The sequence below is a fragment of the Corapipo altera genome, unplaced genomic scaffold (assembly GCF_003945725.1).
Source record: "Corapipo altera isolate COAL_440 unplaced genomic scaffold, ASM394572v1 218, whole genome shotgun sequence".
Lineage (NCBI taxonomy): Eukaryota > Metazoa > Chordata > Aves > Passeriformes > Pipridae > Corapipo > Corapipo altera.
In genome coordinates this window covers 240,981-258,242 of record NW_020885072.1, presented here as the reverse complement: position 1 = coordinate 258,242, position 17,262 = coordinate 240,981, and the positions used below count along the sequence as shown (strand labels likewise).

At 59.9% G+C, this 17,262-nt stretch overlaps 4 protein-coding genes across 13 annotated transcripts in view; 2 read left to right on the top strand and 2 right to left on the bottom strand.

Annotated features, from left to right (window-relative positions):
- Positions 1 to 876, top strand: part of CD5 (CD5 molecule) — a 7,194-nt gene extending 6,318 nt beyond the window's left edge. Inside the window, exons 10-11 of the mRNA XM_027669240.1 lie at positions 335 to 442; positions 529 to 876. Coding sequence (XP_027525041.1) covers positions 335 to 442; positions 529 to 614 — 194 coding nt within the window. The 3' untranslated portion in view covers positions 615 to 876. The remainder of the gene's footprint in view (positions 1 to 334; positions 443 to 528) is intronic.
- A 328-nt stretch (positions 877 to 1,204) lies between these two features.
- Positions 1,205 to 4,668, bottom strand: VPS37C (VPS37C, ESCRT-I subunit). Of its 2 annotated transcripts, none has more exons than XM_027669226.1 (6): positions 4,617 to 4,668; positions 4,175 to 4,295; positions 3,467 to 3,571; positions 3,229 to 3,322; positions 2,936 to 3,018; positions 1,205 to 2,698 (listed from the first exon to the last, which is right to left on the bottom strand). In XM_027669226.1, the coding sequence occupies exons 3-6, from the start codon at positions 3,557 to 3,559 to the stop codon at positions 2,003 to 2,005; spliced, it is 966 nt and encodes a 321-aa protein (XP_027525027.1). In that variant the 5' UTR covers positions 3,560 to 3,571; positions 4,175 to 4,295; positions 4,617 to 4,668; the 3' UTR covers positions 1,205 to 2,002. The 2 variants fall into 2 exon arrangements, with proteins under 2 accessions (XP_027525027.1, XP_027525026.1); XM_027669225.1 differs by having other exon boundaries at positions 3,229 to 3,400; positions 4,617 to 4,661.
- A 28-nt stretch (positions 4,669 to 4,696) lies between these two features.
- On the top strand, positions 4,697 to 11,140 carry LOC113959917 (pepsin A-like). Its single transcript, XM_027669224.1, has 10 exons — positions 4,697 to 4,858; positions 8,528 to 8,644; positions 8,723 to 8,867; positions 9,416 to 9,533; positions 9,773 to 9,891; positions 9,971 to 10,170; positions 10,282 to 10,398; positions 10,479 to 10,617; positions 10,693 to 10,785; positions 10,876 to 11,140. The coding sequence occupies exons 2-10, from the start codon at positions 8,589 to 8,591 to the stop codon at positions 11,023 to 11,025; spliced, it is 1,137 nt and encodes a 378-aa protein (XP_027525025.1). The 5' UTR covers positions 4,697 to 4,858; positions 8,528 to 8,588; the 3' UTR covers positions 11,026 to 11,140.
- A 127-nt stretch (positions 11,141 to 11,267) lies between these two features.
- The window catches only part of VWCE (von Willebrand factor C and EGF domains), a 7,144-nt gene continuing 1,149 nt past the window's right edge, over positions 11,268 to 17,262 (bottom strand). Inside the window, exons 2-21 of one of the 9 annotated variants that reach the window (XM_027669201.1) lie at positions 16,905 to 16,999; positions 16,739 to 16,754; positions 16,170 to 16,298; positions 15,966 to 16,082; positions 15,779 to 15,895; positions 15,316 to 15,444; positions 14,940 to 15,217; positions 14,773 to 14,866; positions 14,623 to 14,705; positions 14,475 to 14,537; positions 14,280 to 14,369; positions 14,004 to 14,121; positions 13,510 to 13,595; positions 13,276 to 13,372; positions 13,117 to 13,199; positions 12,853 to 12,943; positions 12,681 to 12,763; positions 12,296 to 12,386; positions 12,130 to 12,194; positions 11,268 to 12,099 (exon numbers count right to left, since the gene is read on the bottom strand). In XM_027669201.1, the coding sequence (XP_027525002.1) occupies positions 11,599 to 12,099; positions 12,130 to 12,194; positions 12,296 to 12,386; positions 12,681 to 12,763; positions 12,853 to 12,943; positions 13,117 to 13,199; positions 13,276 to 13,372; positions 13,510 to 13,595; positions 14,004 to 14,121; positions 14,280 to 14,369; positions 14,475 to 14,537; positions 14,623 to 14,705; positions 14,773 to 14,866; positions 14,940 to 15,217; positions 15,316 to 15,444; positions 15,779 to 15,895; positions 15,966 to 16,082; positions 16,170 to 16,298; positions 16,739 to 16,754; positions 16,905 to 16,999 (2,426 nt within the window). In that variant the 3' untranslated portion in view covers positions 11,268 to 11,598. Of the gene's footprint in view, positions 12,100 to 12,129; positions 12,195 to 12,284; positions 12,387 to 12,680; positions 12,764 to 12,852; positions 13,035 to 13,116; positions 13,200 to 13,275; positions 13,389 to 13,509; positions 13,596 to 14,003; positions 14,122 to 14,279; positions 14,395 to 14,474; positions 14,538 to 14,622; positions 14,706 to 14,772; positions 14,867 to 14,939; positions 15,218 to 15,315; positions 15,445 to 15,778; positions 15,896 to 15,965; positions 16,083 to 16,169; positions 16,299 to 16,738; positions 16,829 to 16,904; positions 17,000 to 17,262 lie in introns of those variants that run through there. The other 8 variants (XM_027669200.1, XM_027669203.1, XM_027669202.1 and 5 more) reach the window with 8 other exon arrangements.

The window sequence follows — 17,262 nt, the reverse complement described above, 5'->3', positions numbered from 1 at the left end:
TGGGGATAGGACTGGGATTCCTGGAAGTGAATTTGTGGCTCCTGTGGGTGGGACTGGGTGTTCCTTCAGGTGGATTTGGGAATCCTGGGGGTTGATCTGGGGCTCCAGGGGGTGGATTTGGGGCTCCTGGGATTGGGGTCCATGGGGGTGGATTGGGATTCCTGGGAGTGGGACTGGGACTCCTGGGGGTGGATTTGGGAATTCCTGGCGTTGGATACAACTCACCTGATTTCCCTCAGCCCCATCCCGGGGGTGGGTCCGTTCCCTCCAAACCGCCCTTCCAGCCCTCAAATCCCAATCCCGATCCCGATCCCAATCCCACCTTGTGTTCCAGTCTCCTTCCACCGCTCCAGCTCCGCCACCCCGAGGCCTCGGGGACAGGGAGGGGACAACGACTACACCGCGGCCCCGCCCAAGAGCTCCCAGCTCTCCGCTTATCCAGGTAAACGCTGGAAGTACTGGAAGCGGCTCCTCTTCCAGGGATGAACCCTCCGGGCACCCCCTGAGCCACATCCATCCCCTCCACAGCCCTGGAAGGAGCGCTCCGACATTCCAACCCTCCAGAGAACTCCTCGGACAGCGACTACGACCTGCGCTCCGCCCGCAGGGTGTGATTCCCAAAGGATTCCCAAAGGAGCCGTTCCCGGCTCGGGCCGTAGGGGGATCCCAGCGTTCCAGGGAGAAAAAGAGGAGTTCTGGGGGTTCTTAAGGTATTTATACAGATCTGAGGCCTTTTGGAGGGATCATCGGCCTTTCCATGGCTCCAAACCGATGGATAAAGGAAAGGGATGCAAGTCCAGGGAGGGGGGGAATACTGGGAAGGAATCCAAGATATTTAATATCCAACAACTGTAATAAAATTGGGATTTTTGTACTTATTACACCTTGTCCTCTTCCTTCCCGTATCCCGGAGCAATTCCTTAGAGCACCAGACTCCCGGTCAGGAGGGAAAAGCAGGACAGGAAAACAGGGAAAGGCATTTTTCCCTGGTTTTCTACCCCGAAGAGCCCCAAGCAAACGTGTCCCGGAGGAAAGATAAGCCCGGGAAAAGCAGGAAAAATGGGTTGGGAGATGGTGCTGGGAGAGGAGGAAAGGTTGGAATCCAAAGGGAGCTGGTGTCGGGATGCCAGGAAGGGATAAAGGGGTCAACCCACAGGCGGATGCTCCGTCATTCCCGAACGAAATGCTGGCTGTGACTCCAGTATGGAATTAATTAATGCAGTTTTATTACTGTAATTAACCCCAGGGATGGAATTGCTTCCATGAAATCCCACAAAGCCCCATCCTAGTCCATTAGTAACCATTCCTTATAAATAACTTCCAGGGATACGGGCGGGACTCGTAGGATAAAGTGCTGAGCAAAGCAAATCCCATTCCCGGTGTTTGTCGTTCCCTCTGTCTCCAAGTGTTTCCTGAGAAAGGGGGATGTGAGGAGCCCGGAAAACCACGTGGGAGGTCGGGAATACCAGAGGCTGGGTGGGAATCACCGACTCCCAGACAATCCTGCAGTGGCTGGGTGGGAAGGGATCATCTCATTCCAACCACGTTCCACTAATCCAAGCGGATCCAAGCCCCGTCCAACTTGTCCTTGGACACTTCCAGGGATGGAGCAGCCACAGCTTCCCTGGGAAACCCATTCCAGTGCTTCACCAACCTCGCAGGGAGGAACTTCTTCCCAATATCCCATTAAACACATCCTCTGGCAGCGGGAAGCCATTCCCCTTTATCCCATCATTCCAGCCCATTATATCCGAGTCCTTTTCCAGTTCTTTTGGAGCCCACTTAGGCTCTGGAAGGTGCTCCAAGGTCTCCCTGGAGCCATCTCCTCTCTGGAATTTCAGCCCTGAGGGGCTGCTCCTTCCTGCTATATCCAGCTGGGAATCACCTGGCTCTGACTCCTGGAGCTGTGACTCTCATCCCGCGGAATTCCTGGGATTCCACCTGTTCCTCAATCCCCAGAAAAAGAAGGAAGCAGCAGAGGATGCTCCCGGAAAGTCCTGGATTAGTATCCAGGCCAAGCCGGACGGGAAGGATTGGGAGGGGGGGGGTATCCAAAGGGTGGGGGAGCCCCGGGATAGGGAGGCTGTGCCGGGATCGGGAAATTCGGGAGAGGGGGCTGGGTGGGATAGGGCGGCCTTCCTGCTCCAGGGGGGATGTAGGGAGAGTATCCCGGCCTGGGAGGAGGAGGAGACGGACTGGGACCGGGATACGGCGCCGGCTGCGGAGGGGCCCGGGATGGAGACCAGGAATAGCCTCCGGAGGCGGCTCTGGGAGCCTGAGCCGACGGATATCCGGGAGCTGGGTAAGGAAAGGGCTGGGAGCCGGGCTGGGAAGCAGCCGGAGCTGCCGGGAAAGGCGCGGGAGGCAGCGCTCCGTGGGCCGGGGGGCCGGGAGGGAGCGCGGGAGCCGGGCTGTAGGGAAGGGGGAAGGGAGGGGATCCCGCTGGGAAGGGCTGAGGAGGATCCCCGGAGCCGGGAATGTGAGGAGCAGGAGGGACAGAAGGAGGAGGAGGAGGAGGAGGAGGAGGAGGAGCCTGCGAGTCCCGGCCAGATTCCCGGGATCCCTCCGACTTCCTCACGATCTCCTGCAGCTTTTCCACGCGGACCCGGCGCAGGTGGGACAATTTCCTCATGGTGGCAAACTGCTCCAGGAACGTCTCCAAGGGCACTTCGCCCTCCAGGAATTTCTCCGCCATTTTCTGGAAGAGAGGAACAGCCTCAGTTTCATCCCGGGATCCCTCGGCTCCTCTTCCCTCATCCCGTTTCGGGATTTAGGTCTTTCCCAGACTCCACACAAACAAGGATCGACCCGATTGTTGGGAGGGGAAAGACCAGCAAATTCTGGGCACGACCCAGGATTTTTGGGATTGGGGTTAGCTGGGAGTCTTTGAGGATGAAGCCCCGGGATTCCCGATGGATTGAAGCCTCGAGCTCACCTCGGATTCCTCCTCAATCTTCTGACTTTCCACCTGGAGCAGCTCCAGCAGAGTCTGCGGCTGCAGCGCTGCCGAGGATTTCTCTGGGAAAACCACGGAAGGATAAAAAAAAAAACCATGGAAAAAATCACGACCATGGGGAAAAACCAGCAGAGATCCCACAGGATCAGCCTCGGGAATCGCTCAGGGAAGGAGGAAAACCCAAAAGGATCTCTCCTGGGAAAAAAGTGGGATCTCGGCTTTCTGGGAAGCAGAATCCTTCACTCCCGAGCCAGGATGACCCCAGGGCTCACCCAGCTTTTCCTTCTGCTCCCGGCACCTCCCGGCCAGTTCCTGCAGCTCCAGGTATTTCTTGGAGAGGTCGCTTCGTCCCGATTCCAGCGGCGCCTGGAATTTCAGGTTCTGCTCGGCCAAGCTCCGGTTGGAAGCCAAGGCCATCTCCCGCTCCAGCTGCAGCTCCTGCACCTGCGGAATTCGGGAAGTGACGCCGGGAAAGGGACGAGGGAGCCCCGGGGTGACCCCCCCACCAACCTCCTGCGATTCCAGGGCCAAGCGCTCGATTTCCTGGGAATCCTCCTGCAGCTCCCGGAGCTCCTCCACCGTCCGGTTCCTGAGCGTCTCCATCCTCCCGGATTCCTGGGACATGGAAAAGGAGGTGGATAAATCCCCCAATCCAGCTGTTTGTCCTTGCAGGGACTGAACTCCAGCTTTGTTAAACCGCCCGGAGCGGCCTCTATAAGAAATCAGCAAGGGCAAAGCAACATTCCCACTAATTCCTCCTTCAGGAATGACTTTTTTCCACCTTCTCCCAGCTTTTCCCAGCCTGTTTGGAAAGAATTTTGTGCATCCCAGAGGGTTTTGTCGAGGAAAAACCCACTCCCAGCCCCGACCAGCAAATTCCAGCTGAATCTCTCCCCCATTTTCCAGATTCTGACTCATTCCAAGCTCCATCCCACCCCAGATTCCCATTCCTCCAAGGAAACCTGGACCTGTTCCTATCCCACTGTTTCCAAAGAGTTGGAAAAGATCTTATGGATTGTCCAGTTCCACCCTCTGACGTGGAAAGCAGTGGAATAACGCAAAATCCAGGAGTTCCAGTGTTATATCTGCGATTTATCCCAAATATTCCAGGTTTTCCGATAACGTGTAGGAATTATCCCGCGTTTGTGGTGCAAATTCCAAGAGCTGGGAGGGGATAATGCAGGAATGCCATAAAAAAACCAGGGACACCCCACAAACCTGCGCCGTCCTGATGGCTCCCGGCTCTTCTACCTCTTATCCAAGTGGAGCATCCCAAGGATTTCACGCCGGCAATGTCGCAAGAGCCTCAGGAATGTCTCAATCCATGATCCCGATAAACCTGTCCGAGGGGAAAACAGGGAATTCCGTCCCGCGCTGCAGGCGCGGGGCTTTCCCCCCGCACGGGAATCACCCGATTCAGGAGTTTTTTTGTCTCTTAACGAAATGTTATGGAGTTTAAACGGGAAAAACGGGAATGCCGGGAGCGGGAAAACCCAAGAACAGGCTCTGGGAAGCGCCCAACGGCGCTCAGCGGGGCGGAGGCGAAGCGCTGGGTGATTGCACGGCAGCAGCGAGCGGGAGCCGTCGCGTTAGCGCCGTTATGCCACCGTTATTCCCGGTATTCCCGATATTTCCATTCCCGGCCCAGCCCCGGACCCACCGTAGACCCTCCGCCCGTCGCCACTTCCGGGTTCCGGCGCGTACCGGAAGTGGGCGGGGCCATTGCCGACAGAGAGGGGGGACGCGCCCTCTCCCCCCCCCCGGGAGGCTGCGGGTGGTTCCTCCCGGCGCCGCCATGTTGGGGGGGGCGGGCTTTGGGAGCAATTTAATGGATTTTTTTCGTAATTAATCAATGTTTGGATGCCAGAGGGCTCCTACTGGGTGATAGCCGCTCTAGGATTTATATCCTTCGTGGTTTTGGGGTGGAGGAGCGCTGAGAGAGGTGGAGAAAGGGGTTTGGAGAAGGGCCATAGCATAATAGGGAATGGGGTTGTATGGACACGGCGGGGGGTTTTAGTGGGATTTTGGGAATAAATCCTGCCCTGTGAGGGTGGTAAAACCCTGCGATGGCGCTTCCCAGGGAAGCTGTGCCTGCCCCAGCCCTGGAAGTGCCCAAGGCCCGATTGGAAGTGGTTCAGGAAAAACACACAGAGCTCAGCAACATCCCAAAAACCCAGATAACTTCCCACAAAATTCCTATAATGGGTTTTCCCAGATGGAACCAAGAGATCAAAGCAAATCCCTTTGGAACACCTGGATTAGCCCCTCCTGACATGAAACAGGGACATGTTTCCTGGAATGTACATGGAAGCTCCAAGCCCATCACCCAAAACACGAATCCAAGCCCCACTTTTCCCAAATTAACTCCACGTTCCCAAATCCCAGACAGGGATAAGGAATGAGGAGAGCAGCTGCTTCAGAAGACAGCAGAAGGTTGTTCCCAAAGTGCCCCCGGGATCCAGGAAAGGCACCTCTGATCCCACAAGTCACCTGAGCCTTTGTTGTGGAATAGGCGGGAGTCACATGATCCCAAAAAATTCCAGTTGAATCAAGGACAACTTGTTCCCAGCACGGCTGATAAACAGGTCAAACCCCCAATGTTATGGGAAAACAAAGGGACTTGACTTTCCAAAGGGAAAGAAATGCTTTCCAGGCTTGTTTGGAACAGTTTTCCAAACACATGGAAAAGCTGGAAAATGTTTAGTTAACATCTGATGTAAAAATTATGGATTGGGGAGAGGAAAAATTAAGATTTTTGCCAACTAAATGGGAAAATATCCATTTAATTGTTATCCAGCAACAAAAAAAAAAAATGGGATAAAGGGCTGTTTTGGGGAGGATATTCCTATTAAAACTTTATTAATATCCTTAATTTCCATGTTTTTGGAAGGATATTCCCATTACCTGTTTATTAATATCAGTAATTCCCATTAAAATAGTTCCACCTGGGATTCTTTTACATTAAAATTTAAGGATTAAGGATAAATTAAATTGTATTCAGATTTGCAAGGAATAAATGGGAAAATATCCATTTAAATATGTTATCCGGCAATAAAAATTGGGATAATTTTTCATTTTTAAAGGATATTCCCATTATTTTCTTATTAATCTCCCTAATTTCCATAAAAGATGGTTACGCCTGGGTTTTTTTCTCTTGGATTTTGTGTTAATCCCACCCAAAATCATGTAGGAAAAGGTTATCTGAGGTCCCTGTCTGGCAGAATTCCATTCCCACAGGGAATGCCAAGATCCTTGATAACTTAATTCAATATTTTTAAGCAAATCCTGGAGATTTGCCTCCTCGGGAGCCTCAGAATTCCCTCCTTTTATCTGACAGCTCCGATAAAGCTCCGGGGTGATAAAGGGACAAGAAGAACTGGGAACAGGGCCTGGAAAACAAGTTTCCTTCCTGAATCTATTCCAAGATAAACCCTGACCCCGTTAGGGGATTTTTTGGGGTAAAATTAAGGAAGTTCCTGGGCTTTTGATGTCCCAAAAGCCGGAAAATCCCAAAATACTGATTCAGAGGGTGATTCCCGTGGGAGTTAAATCCATCCCAAGTGGCATTTCCACGTTAAAACCAGGATTTTCTGGGAACAAGCCTAAATTTTTTGGAGGGAGGTTTTGACCAGGAATCCCTGCTTGAGTCAGGAATGGATCCATATCCGGGTTTTTTTGGGATCTTCCCATCCTTTGGTGCCCTCTGGTGCCAAGGAAAGCTGGGACAGGGAGGCCTTGGTCACCTAATCCCAATCTAAAATCCCAGCTCCAGGATGGATTATTCCAGGATCCCTGAATTTCACCACCGAGGTTGGAAAAAATCCCAGCTTCTCCCAGAGGAAAAGTCATTTCACACCCTCAAAGGGGTTATTTTTCCATCCTCCCACCTTTTTATTCCTGATTTAATTAGTGGTGAACATTAATTCCCATTTTTTCCCTGCCCCTGAATCCCACAGTTTCTTCCCACTGGGGATAAGGATTCATCCAAAAATCCTGCGGAATTTTTGCCTCCTGGGGATGGGATTTACAACCAACTTGTCCTGAAACTTCCCATCCCTGGCAAAAACTTTCCACTGGAAAATCTGGAGTCCTGATCCCCTGGGATGGCAGCTCTGGGAATTAAATGGATAACCAGCTCTGGGATAAGGGAATATTTTTGTTTTCCCTCCTATTTTGGCCCAAAAACAGGAACAACTTGGAAGCTCCAAATTTTCAGGGACACCTTCCACTAGTCCAGGTTGCTCCAAGCCCTTTTCCAGCCTGGCATTCAGCAGTTCCAGGGATGGGGCAGCCACAGCTTTCCTGGGAAATCCATTCCAGTGCTTCACCACCCTCACAGGGAAGGATTTATTCCCAATATCCTGTTTAAATCCCCCCTTTTCCAGTTTGGAGCCATTTCCCCTCGTCCTGTCGCTCCATTCCCACTCCCAAAATCCCTCTCCCACTCTCCTGGAGCCCCTTGAGGCACTGGAAGAGGCTCCAAGATTTCCCTGGAGCTTCTCTTCTCCAGGCTGGACAATTCCAGCTCTCCCAGCCTTTCCCATCCCTCAGATCACCTCCGTGCCCTCCTCTGGCTTTGCTCCAACACTTCCATGTCTTGCTTCCACTGGGATTTCATCCCTCTCACCCTTTCCCAGCGCTGCTGCAGAACTGGGACCAGCTGTGGGGTCAGAGTGGGAGCAGCCAGGGGAAGGTCCGGCTCCGGATGCCACTGGAATGCTGAAGGTCACTGGAGCTGGGCCGGGAATCTTGGCTTCCCTCACGGCACCACGTGGATCCTGGAACGGTCACCTTGTCCTGGAGGAGATCAAAGGCTCCCTAAGGCCAGAGCTGGAATTCTTCCCTTGGAATCAGCCCCATTCCCGGCTCGGAAGAACAAAAGAATCCGAGGATCGGGGCTGAATTCCATGGGGGGGGAGTGATATGGATAAAGATTCCGGGGGATGTTGGGAGAAAAGGGATGAAGCAGCAGGTTATCCCAGAGGAAAAAAGGAGGATGGGATGTGTTGGAGGGGTTTGGGAAGGAGAAGGGGTTGGCTGATTCCCAGAATGGAAAATCTGGAGCCTGAAAATCCCACCTGGGTTGGCCGGAGGAAAAGGCTCTGGAGAGACCTTGGAGTCCCCAGAGCAACTCCAGGAGAGCTGGAGAGGGACCTTGGAAAAGGGCCTGGAATGACAGGACACACAGGGAACGGCTTCCCAGTGCCAGAGGGTGGGTTTAGGTGGGATATTGGGAATTAATCCTTCCCTGGGAGGGTAACGAGGCCCTGGAATGGATCTCCCAGGAAAGCCTTGGCTGCCTCATCCCTGGTGAGCTGCAATCCAGGGATCAAACCCTCCAGCCGGGACCTGGGGGCGATCCAGGGGACAAACCCAACCCCACATTCCCACCGGCTCCCAGCGCCTTCCCTCGGGACACCGGGAGCACTCCCCTCCCATCCCAGCATCCCGACCTCGCCCCTGGGAGTAAGGGCTTGACATTCCCCCCCTTCCCCGGCCACCTTCCTTAAGGACATTGTGATAAGAATCCCGGGAACCGTTTGCTTTCCTTATCGGAGCCACCGGCCAAACACGGGAGCCGGGATATAAGGAGCGGGAGCGGAGGCTCACTCACATTCCCGGAGCTCCCGCCATGAAGCTGCTCCTGCTCCTCTCCCTGGTGGTCCTGGCCCAGGGCCTGGGGACCAGGTGAGCGCCGGGAAGGGCCCCCGTCCCAAAGGATGTGGGATGTGGGATGATCCCGGTGACGGATCCTGGTGTCCGCAGGGTGCCCCTGAGGAAGATGAAGTCGCTGCGGGAGAGGCTGCGGGAGCAGGGATTGCTGGAGAGTTTCCTGGAGCAGCATCCCTATAACCTGGCTGCCAAGTACTTCCCTGGGATCGCTGTGGAGCCCCTGCAGAACTACATGGATGTGAGGGAATGGGATCGGGATCGGGAGGGGGCACGGGGGCCACTATCCCCTTTCCAATCCCACCATCCTTTTTCCTATCCCACTATCCCCTTTCCAATCCCACTATCCTTCTTCCTATCCCACTCACCCCTTCCACATCCCATTACCTCCTTCCCACTATTCCCTTCCCCACCCCACTATCCCTCTCCATTATCCCCTTCCCAGTCCCACTATCCCATTCCCACTATCCTCTTTTCAATCCCACTGTCCCCTTCCCAGTCCCACTGTCCCATTCCCACTATCCCCTGCTCAGTCCCGCCATCCCTTTCCGTATCCCACTATCCCCTCCCCACTAACCACTTCCCCATCCCACTGTCCCCATTCCGCTCTCCCCTTCCCTATCCCATTATCCCCATTCCCACCCCATTACCCTCTTCCCACTATCCCCTTCCCCATCCCACTATCCCCTTCTCACTATCCCCTTCCCCATCCCACTATCCCATCCCACTATCCCCACCCCACTCTCCCCTTCCCAATCCCACTCCTCCTTTCCCACCCCGCTCCGACAGGACGAGTACTTCGGCACCATCTCCATCGGGACTCCAGCCCAGGAATTCACCGTCGTCTTCGACACCGGTTCCTCCAACCTTTGGGTTCCCTCCGTCTTCTGCTCCAGCCCAGCCTGCAGTAGGTGTCTGGAATGTGTCTGGAATGTGTCCGGAGCGTGTCCAGGTGTCCGGAATGTCTCCGGGTGTCCGGAGCGTGTCCGGCAGCCCCGTGACTTCTTGGACGCTGGGGAATCCCCCAGGCCTTGGGAGCCAGGGGTGGCTCTGCCCTGGGAATCAGCCTCTCCCAGGGACACTGAGGTGCCACCCTCATTCCCAGTGGCCTCATTCCCGTGATTCCCTCCCTCCCGACCCTTTCAGGGAACCACAACCGCTTCAATCCCGCGGATTCCTCCACCTTCCTGAGCACCAACGACACCCTGTTCATCGCCTACGGCACGGGAAGCATGTCCGGAGTCCTGGGATACGACACCGTCAACGTAGGGCCGCTCCGTCCTTCCCATCCCGTGGGATCCGGGATCCCGGGAGGCCCCAGCCACACCTCTCTCCCTTTCCCAGGTCGCCGGGATCAACGTCCGGAACCAGATTTTCGGGCTGGCCGAGACGGAGCCAGGGGATTTCTTCTACTACACCCCCTTCGATGGAATCCTGGGATTGGCATTCCCGAGCATCGCCTCCTCCGGAGCCACCCCGGTCTTCGACAACATGATGATGGAAAGGCTCGTGGATCAGGACCTCTTCTCCGTCTACCTGAGCAGGTAAATCCCGCCCGGAGCCGCCGAGGAGTTCTCCCGTCTCCCTCCCGCCGGTACCACTTTCCCAGTGGGAATGGCAGGGTGGGCAATCCCTGGACGGATCCCGCTTTTCAGGGACGACAAAGCCGGAAGCTTTGTCCTGTTCGGCGCCATCGATCCCTTTTACACCGCCAAAGGAATCTCCTGGATCCCGCTCTCCGCCGAGACCTACTGGCAGATCACCATGGACAGGTATTCCCGGGAAGCTCCCCCAGCCGGTGTTTTTGGGGAATCCCGACCTCGGGAAGCTCACCCTGCGTCCCTTTTTCCAGCGTCTCCATCAAGGGGGCGGCGGCGGCCTGTTCCTCGGGATGCCAGGCCATCGTGGATACGGGAACATCCCTGCTGGCCATGCCCGTCCGAGCCTTCCGGATCGTCATGAGCGCCCTCGGCGCCAGCTCCAACGGCGAGGTGAGCCCTCGGGACGCTTCCCAGGATGTTTTTTCCCGGCCGGAATAGCCACTGACCCACTCTGTCCCCGCCCAGATCAGCTGCCAGGCTGCCAGAAAACTGCCCGACCTCGTATTCCATATCCACGGCCAAGCATTCCCGGTGCCGGCCAGAGCCTACGTGATCCGGGTGAGCATCCCGCTGGGAACGGGGCTGGAATGACGCGGGGCGGGGATCCCACAGCCGGTGACCCCCCCCTGTTCCGTGTGCTCGGAGCAGAGCGGCGGGGTCTGCAGCCTGGGATTCCAAGGCATGGATGCCCCCACGGAGGAGGGAGAGCTCTGGATCCTTGGGGACGTGTTTATCCGGGAATACTACGTCGTCTTCGACAGGGCCAACAACAAGGTGGGGCTGTCCCGGCTGCCCTGAGCCGGGATGGGGGATCCCGGCGGTTCCCAGCTTGGGGGCTGGCAGGGATGTTCCTTTTCCCACCGTTCCCGGCCCCTCCTGCCGCTCCCGAGGACAATAAAGGTGTGGAGAAGCCCCCCTGTGCCGTGTGTCTCTGGGAAGGGTGGGGCATTCCTGGGAATGGGGCGTGTCCCTGGACACCGGTGGGTGTCACCCTCACCTGCATCCCTGCGGACCTTTGTCCATGGAGACTCTCATCCATGTGGATCCTCATCCCTGGGAACCTCCCGGCCCTCGGGATCCTTCTCCCTGAGCACCCTCATCCCCGGGGCCTTCCCAGCCTTGGGAATCCTGATCCCTGGGGATCCCGGCAGGACACGACCTCCCTGTCCCCAAACTCCAACTCCAGCACTTCCCTCCTCATCCCGCAGAGGCCGCTCATCCCAAAATTCCCGCTGAGGACAAGCCCCGGGCTCCGCGTGTTCCCAAGCAGGAGGGGACAGGGAATAAATACCAGGATGAGTTTATTGGCGGGGGGGGGACAGTCGCCCCCCCTCCCCAGGGGCCTGATCCTGCAGACCCCCCTCCTCTTCCTCATCCTCCTCCTCCTCCCGGCACTCGGCACCTGGGGCTTTTCCCGCTGTCCGGCGGCACCGCAGCGGGATCCGCATTCCCGAGGGATCCCTGAGCCTCGGGGCCGGAGCAGCCCGTGGGATCTGGGGGGGCTGCGGCCTCGGAGGGGGGGTCGGGGGGCACCGAGGGGTGTCCAGAGGGGCTCGGGGTGGTGGGAGGGGGATCCCCGCCATCCCAAATCCCGGGAAAGGGGCTGGGGGCGGCGGATGTGTTGGGAAGCAGGAGCTGGGCCAGGCGGGGGCGGGATTTGGGGGGATTGGGGTGGGAGGTGCCAGGAGGTGAATCCTTAGGGATTGGGGAATGGGAGGAGAATGGGGACAGGGAGGACGGGAATGAGGATGGGGAGTGGGAGGAGGAGGGGGATGAGGATGGGGACAGGGATTGGGATGGGGATGAGGACGGGAATAGGGATGAGGACGAGGATGGGGCCAGGGAGGAGAATGGGGACAAGGACTGGGCCAGAGACGGGGCCAGGGATAAGGATGGGGCAAGGGATAAGGACGGGGCCAGGGATGGGGCCAGGTCACTGCCCTGCAGCGGGAGCCGGACGTCTGTGGCTGGCACAGGGATGACTTTGGTCAGTTCCCACCCCTTCCCCGGGACCCCCAGCCTGGGGTGGGGGTCCCCCGAGTGCCAGGAGTTCTGGGAATCCCATTACCTGGGCAGGGTGGGCAGCAGGGAGCGGGAATCGCGGGGGGCTCGGAGCAGGAGAGGGGGCACGGCCGCTCCTCGCAGGTCACCTCCCCGAGCTGGCACAGGGGGGGCACGGTGGGTCAGCCGGGCCTGCCAACCCCCCCGGGGCACAATGGCACCGGCACGGGCACCCCGTGGGCACAGGGACCCCACGGACAGGGGTATCCCATGGGTACAGGGACCCCAAGAACAGGGGCACCCCGTGGGCACAGGGACCCCACGGACATGGGCACCCCCACAGGCACGGGGACCCTACAGACCAGGGCACCCCGTGAACCCCAAAGGCATCCCATGGGCATGAGGACCCCCCGGACCCCCCATGGTCCCCGCTGTGTCCCCTCCCCGCTCACCTGGCAGGCGCAGCGGGTGCAGGGCTGCCCCTCGGGGGTGAAGCTCTGCCCGTTCTCCACCTTCCTGCCGCGGTAGTTGCAGTCTGGGGGAGTGGGGAGGGCTCGCTCAGGGGGCTCCGAGGGGCTCGGGGGGGGGGGGGTGTTCGGGGACCCCCCGACCCCCCCCCGTTACCGTCACAGACGGGGCAGCAGCGGCCCTCGGGGTGGAAGGGGTAGGAGCACACGATGGCACATTCCAGAGGTGAGCAGGCCACCGATCCCAGCTGCGAGAGACCGGAGAGACCCCGTTAGGAACCCCCGGCAACGCCCCCGGAGCTTTTTTGTTTGTTTGTTTGTTTTGTTTTTGTTTTTTTCCTGCAACGGAGTTAAAAATCCCGGGATCAGCCCGTGGAGCCGGAGCCCCGAAAGCTGCGGGGGTGCCCGGCCCGGCCCTCACCAGGCAGATGCAGCTGAGACACGGATCCAGCTCCGACGGGAAGGTCTCGTTGTTGGAGAACACCCGCCCCATGTAGGTGCAGCCTGCGGGCAGAGCGGCTCGCGTGGGGGCCCCGGGCGGCTCGGAATTCCCGGGCCGGGAATTCCAGCGCCTCCTCACCTGCGGAGCAGTCGGGGCAGCACTGCCCGGGGATCCGGATGGGATAGGGACAGGTCTCCAGGCATTCCGTGCGCCGGCAGCTCACGGAGCCGTCTGCCTGCGGGCGGGGACAGCTCCACAGACACCTCGGCATTCCCGAGCCCGCCGGGGGGTCCGCGGGCATCCCGAGGGCGGGAATGGGGAGCGGGGACGGGGACAGGCAGCAGGAGGGAAGCAGAGCAGGTTCTCATTCACCTGGCAGATGCATAACTCACAGGGATCGCCCGGAGACCAGAGCTGTCCCACGGGAAACTGCACGCCGTTGTCCTCCAGGAAGCAACCTGGGAAGGCTCCCTGTGCCCAGCTGGCCCCTAAAACCCACCCTCCCCTACATTCCACCCTCCCTGGGCCCGGGGATTCCCAGTTTCCCACCCTTCACCCATCCCCACGTATTCCCACATCCCACCCCCTCGGCCCCTGGGCTGTCCCCCACATCCCTCTCTCCCTGTCCCTCCATCCTGTCCTCACTGTCCCCCAGCTGTCCCCCACTTCCCACCCTCTCCATCCCCAAAATATCCCCACAGCCCTCCCACCTTTCCCGTCCCCAAGTGTCCCCCACAACTTGCCTCCCACATTCCCCCCCCCCCCCCCCCCCCCCAGCTGTTCCCCACATCCCACTGTCCCCTGTCTCCAGCCGGCCCCCTCATCCCATCCTCCCCATTCCCGGGTGCATCCCTATCCCGACTGACCGGCGGGGGCCGGAGGGTCCCGGCAGGAGGAGCAGCACTGCCCGGGGCGCAGGAGCCGCTGGTGCTGGGGGCAGTCCAGGATGGGACAGGGAGCGAAGGAACATTCCACCTCCCCGCCCTGGGAACGGGGGAATGTGTCACCGGGTGTCCCCACATCCAACCCCAGCCTCGAGAGAGCCGGGATACCCACAGGGTCCGTGGGCACCCTCATTCCTGGGGTGTCCCATCCCCGGGGCTCGTCATCCCGTGGGATTCCCATCGCTGGGGTTTCCCCACCTGGCAGACGCAGGTGGTGCATCCGTCCCCGTCCGGGCTGAACCGGGCCCCGTGCGCGTACGTGCGGCCCCGGAAACTGCACTTGGCTGGGACAGGCGGAGTCAGGAGGGCTGGAGATCCAGGCGTGGATCCTCCCGAACCCTCGTCCCAGCCCGGGGGTTCCCCCCACAGCCCCGGATTGGGGGTCTCACCCGCATGGCAGGGGCTGGGGCAGGAGCCTGCGGGGCATTCCGGGGAAAGGCAGGAGACGTTCCCGGCCTGTGGATGAAGGTGGGATGAGGGTCCCCAAGGCTGGGAGGTCCCCAGGGCTCCGGGGGGATTCTCCCACCCCGATCCAGCTCACCAAGCAGATGCAGACGGAGCAATTCCCATCGGATGGGGAGAAGACATCGCCCTCTGCTCTGGCCACCCCCTCGTGGAGGCACCCTGTGATCCAGGGGGGATCAGGGAGGGATATCCCAGGAACTGCGGGGTCGGGGGGGCCGGGACTCACCTGTGCAGGTGGGGCAGCACCCCCCGGCTGGAGCGGGAAGGGGGTGGGAGCAGGGAATGGAGCAGCTCACGGCGTCACACAGGACTCGTCCCTCCTGCCGGGACACGCGTGGCTCATCCCAGGTCGGGATGGTGCCGAGGGAAGGCGTGGGATGGTGGGATTCTCACCTGGCAGGTGCAGCTCCGGCATCCCGGCTCTGTCCAGCGAGCGCCGGGCTCCCGGGAAACCCCGCGGTGCCGACAGCGAGGGGACGGTGGGATGGAGGTACCGGGAGACAGGGACGGAGAAGAGGGTGGGAATTGTGTCCCGGGAGCTGCCACAGGGATGTGGGGAGAGGGGGAGCCCCTCGGGAGCAGGTGGGAGCCGGGAGGGAGCAGGACGAGGGTGGGCGGGTGCTGCAGGGATTGCAGGATGGGTGACGGGGCCAGGATAGCTTTGGGATACCCTGGGAAGGAATCCGGGAAGGAAGAGACATCACTTGGGGTAGGCAAGGAGCGGGAGCATCCTGCTCCACTCTCCCAGCCCGGAGAAGGACACGGATACCTTCGCAGGACACCCTGTCCGTGCTGAGCCGGTACCCGGGGCGGCAGGAGCAGCGGAAGCTCCCGGGAATGTTGTGGCAGTTGTGCTGGCAGGAGCGGCGCGTTCCTGGCCGCCGGCATTCATCCACATCTGCGGGAAAAGGGAATGTGGCAGGAGGTGCTGCGCCCCGGGATGTGACCCAGGGAGGAGCCCGGAGCACCAGGATGTGCCCCCAGCACGGCCCAGGCAGGGACAGGGATAAGGTGGCAGCACGGGGATCGTGGGCTCAGGGACAACGGTGTCCCTTGGGATTCAGGGCATGGAGAGGGATGAGGGTCTGGCACAGTGCTCGGGGGCTCATGGCCACCTCCATCCCCTGGGATTCATGGCATGGGGAGGGAAGAGGGTGTGGTGTGGTGTCCACAGGTTCATGGCCACCTGCATCCCCTGGGGATTCACGTAAGGGCCCCATCCCGGCGCTCACCCAGGCAGGAATGCCGGTTCCCGTGGAGTTGGTATCCGGGCCGGCAGGAGCAGCGGTAGCTCCCGACGCTGTTCTCGCAGCGGTGCTGGCACGGCATGGCCTGGCACTCGTCCATGTCTGGGAGGGGGGCGGGATGAGGGTCAGGATCCCTCGGCATTCCCGGCCTCCCCTCCGGCCCCCCGCGCACCGCGGCAGCTGCGCCGATCCGTGGAGAGCTCCCGGCCGGAGCCGCACTGGCACACGAATCCGCCCTCCGTGTTCACGCACGGCCCCTCGCAGGCCCCGCTCTGGCACTCGTCGATGTCTGGGGGGATGCCAGGAATTGGCCTGGGTTTGGGATGCGGGACCTCCGGCTGCCCGCTCCCACCGGGATATTCCCGCTCCCGCTCACCGGTGCAGCGGACGCCGTTGGGAGTCTCCGCCATGGAGAAGCCGATGGGACACACGCGGGCGACCTCCTGGCACCCGCCGTGGTTACAGGACAGGTCACAGCCGTACTCCCCGCACGTTCCCGGCGGATCTGGGGGGTGGATGTGGGGTCAACCGGGCACTGGGGACACCCCGGGAGCACCCAGCTCCCACCCCGATCCATGGATGCCTCAGGGATGGGGACACTGCTTGGAACGCTGCAAGGGGAGGGGACAGGGAGCAACTGGGCCCTGCCAGGATGGGGCCACCTCCATCCCTTGGGATTCGAGGGGTGGAGAGGGAAGGGGGCACATGGCCACCTCCGTTTCCTGGGATAAGGGGTGTGGAGAGGGAAGGGAGTCTGGCACAGTATTAGCAGGATCATGGCCACCTCCATCCCTTGGGATTTGTGGCCTGGAGAGGGAAGTGGGTCTGGCACGGTGCCCATGGACTCGTGCCACCTGCATCCCTTGGGATGCAGGGCATGGAGAGGGAAGGGGGTCCAGCCTGGCATCCACGGACTCACAGCCCCCCCCATCCCTTGGGACGTACCTGGGCAGGTGATTCCCTGCTCCCCATCCGGGCACAGGCAGAGGTTGGGAGCGACGCAGGAGCCGCCGCCGCAGCCGAAGGAGCAGAGAGCTGCGGGAATGGGAACGGGAGCTGCGGGAATGGGAGTGGGGATCCCCCGCCCGCCCCCCCGGCTGCCCCTACTCACGCAGGGTGCACTTCCCGCTGCCCGGGGACAGCATCCAGCCGGGACAACATCCGCTGCCGGAGCCCGGGAAGCAAACGTGGGGCCCCCCGCGGCGCCTGCGGGACACCCGAGCCTGAGGCCACCCTGTCCCCATCCCTCCCGGATGGAGCCAAGGGCCTGGGAATGCCAGGACGTGCCCGTGGGAAGCAGAGCATGGCTTGGATCAGCAGGAGGCAGGAATGGTGGGGGGCCAGGGGCAGAGGGATCCCAAAAGAAGGTGAGATAGGGAGGGAGGATTGTATCCCAGTCATTCCAAATATCCCAGTCCGGGCAGCAGGACAGGGATGCAGGGAGCAGGACAGGGATGCAGGGAGCAGGA

Excerpts from the sequence above, each read along its gene's own strand:
- VPS37C (XM_027669225.1), bottom strand. The coding sequence starts at position 3,559 with ATGGAGACGCTCAGGAACCGGACGGTGGAGGAGCTCCGGGAGCTGCAG. Across the intron at positions 3,401-3,466 it reads TGGCCCTGGAATCGCAGGAG|GTGCAGGAGCTGCAGCTGGA; the intron begins GTTGGTGGGGGG and ends CGAATTCCGCAG. Across the intron at positions 3,019-3,228 it reads GGAGCAGAAGGAAAAGCTGG|AGAAATCCTCGGCAGCGCTG; the intron begins GTGAGCCCTGGG and ends TGGTTTTCCCAG.
- LOC113959917 (XM_027669224.1), top strand. The coding sequence starts at position 8,589 with ATGAAGCTGCTCCTGCTCCTCTCCCTGGTGGTCCTGGCCCAGGGCCTG. Across the intron at positions 8,645-8,722 it reads GCCCAGGGCCTGGGGACCAG|GGTGCCCCTGAGGAAGATGA; the intron begins GTGAGCGCCGGG and ends TGGTGTCCGCAG. Across the intron at positions 10,399-10,478 it reads TGGCAGATCACCATGGACAG|CGTCTCCATCAAGGGGGCGG; the intron begins GTATTCCCGGGA and ends CCCTTTTTCCAG.